The sequence below is a fragment of the Halyomorpha halys genome, unplaced genomic scaffold (genome assembly GCF_000696795.3).
Source record: "Halyomorpha halys isolate HHAL.00 unplaced genomic scaffold, Hhal_1.1 Scaffold8.1, whole genome shotgun sequence".
Lineage (NCBI taxonomy): Eukaryota > Metazoa > Arthropoda > Insecta > Hemiptera > Pentatomidae > Halyomorpha > Halyomorpha halys.
In genome coordinates this window covers 2,252,238-2,254,634 of record NW_027111933.1, presented here as the reverse complement: position 1 = coordinate 2,254,634, position 2,397 = coordinate 2,252,238, and the positions used below count along the sequence as shown (strand labels likewise).

Here is a 2,397-nt window from a genome sequence, read left to right as displayed (position 1 = left end):
GTGACTTGACAAAGCCCATGTACTATTATTTCAAAAACAATTGTTTATGTTTTAATATTCCTAAGTATCGTTACCTTAAGAAATGAGATCTTCAAACTAATAATTGGACAGTAATTGAACGTTAATTGACTTTCTAAAGTTCATTTGACTATTTGTGCTACGATAATAGGTGCGATAATCCAAATTAGTATTTTATTATTAAATTCTGCGTTCAAGTTTTGCTCCATAATGGTTTTAGCAAGGAGCAATCCTAAGGAAATTCACAATGTTTTATTTTTAAATTTTTGATGATGATTTTTTTATTAAAAATCGATGCCTATTATTTGAGAATCACCTTTCAATTAGCAATTCTTGAATGAAATTAAACATTTAAAAAATTAAAAATGTGTAAAAAAGTAATAGAGACTTATTAATTTACTTTCTAAATATAAATATTATATACAAACTAACATAAATTACAAGACATGATCTTAAGGTCTTATTTTTTTTTACTTCTGCCCATGAAATTGATCAATACTAGTATGAGAATTATAATGATCAATAGATAAATAACTTCGTAAGTTCTTTCAGTTAATATTGGACTCATTAGTTTATTTCCTATTGAGCGAGTTCGGATCCCACAGTCCGTCTGAAAAAGAAATGTATTTATTCTTAGTTGAAACATATATGGTGCGTTCACAAAGTAGCAAGATTGATCTCAGAACCTAACATTTTCGTAGCTTAAAGTCTCCAATATATGATTCTTGAATATCAATAAACTGCTCCTAGCGTTCCATTAGCAATGAACGCTGGAATCGTGTCAAATCGCTTCTCATTCAGGTCTCTATGATTTGAAGAAACAAACAGAACTTGCTGGAAGCTAGGTCGAGCTGTGGCAGTATTTTCCCGATGACTTCACCAAAGCATTAGCCCCAATCGTCATTGATCAGATACGAGATATCTGGGCGGGCCCTGTGGAGTCAATCCATCAAACAAAAAACTGATTTGTAACAGTCTGTCTGGCAGGAACAAATTCCTTCTGGATCAGTCCTTCGGCGTTGAACTCAGGAAAACAAGTTTTGGCTTACTACAACGAGGCAATACTTCCGCAGCCCCGACTTAGCTCTCAGCAACTTCGTTTCTTATCACCGAATTAAGAATGACCTGAAAAATAAACCGATTTGACACGATTCCAGCGGTCCAGGCAGCTTCGGCAAGGTTCCTCAAAGCCTTCATCGCTAAGAGTTCCTGAGAGACTAACAGCAACGGAAGAAATGCTGGCACCTGAGAGTTTATGCCAAACAGTTGAAGACTAATTTCGCTGTACCAAAATATTAAGTACATTTTTGGTTCTGAGACAATCTTGAAACTTTGTGAATACATCATGTACTTCCATCATATATAAATAATGTAATTCTAATTTATTTGTTTGAGCTTAGTAGGAAATTAGTTGTCTATTCTTCACAAAATTATATTGATAAATACATAGCATTTTAATACATGGAGAACAATTTTATTCTCTGATAATTAGTGTTAATTGTAAATCAATCGACCATCATTTTCACTCCCCCTCTCTATAGAAATACATAAGATAATCGTCCAATGAAGTACTCCAAAGGGAGAATTGAAAAGTTACCTGCGGTTGAAGGGAGTAAGGTAAAGTACATTCATATTCAACTTTATCTGGTTTAGAAACTACAAGAACTGATATTTTAGCTCCTTGGCCAATAACAGGAAAGTTTTAATAATTTATTAGTGAAGGAGAAGGTTTAGAATTTTAGCAAGTTTTTCCAGCTTACGGGTGGAGAGTTTTCCTGAAATTTCCTCTCCTAATAAAAATTCTTGGAAAATTTACCTCATTATAAGATATTTTGAGTAAAATAACCTCTTTGATATTTTGAGTAAAATAACCTCTTTGATATTTTGAGTAAAATAACCTCTTTGATATTTTAAGTAAAATAACCTCTTTGATATTTTAAGTAAAATAACCTTTCATAGTTTAGAATAGGATCAAAAATCTCAATTAAAAAAAGATTTTAGAATTTTCAAATTATTGTTGGAGATGAAAGAGGGCATTCCATCCTTACCTCCTCCACCCTCAGTATTCCGGCTCAATTACTCAAAGAAGAATAAATCGTGATATACAACGTGTAGTAATATTTCTATATTGTAGAAACGTTGCTTAATCATTTCACCGAAAATTTTATTAAGATATGAAATCTGTTCCAATAGGATTAAACATTATCAAAAATCTGGCGGCCGTATGATCAGTAAAGTTTTTTTTTCTTTTTCTGATTAATACTTCTATATGCAACTTATTTGGTCTTTAATTTACTAAGATTATTAAATAATAAGTTTACTCGCTTCAAATAATAAGTTTGTATTTCTCTATTTGTCTCCCTGTTTGTATAATGCAAT

At 31.8% G+C, this 2,397-nt stretch overlaps 1 protein-coding gene across 2 annotated transcripts in view; it reads right to left on the bottom strand.

Annotated features, from left to right (window-relative positions):
- Positions 1–470: 470 nt before the first annotated feature.
- LOC106677918 (uncharacterized) overlaps positions 471–2,397 on the bottom strand; it is a 15,013-nt gene continuing 13,086 nt past the window's right edge. For both annotated transcript variants that reach the window (XR_010844054.1, XM_014416147.3), the window contains exon 6: positions 471–628. Coding sequence is in view for 1 of the 2 variants with exons in the window: in XM_014416147.3 (XP_014271633.1) it covers positions 479–628 (150 nt within the window). In the remaining variant the exon portion in view is untranslated. The remainder of the gene's footprint in view (positions 629–2,397) is intronic.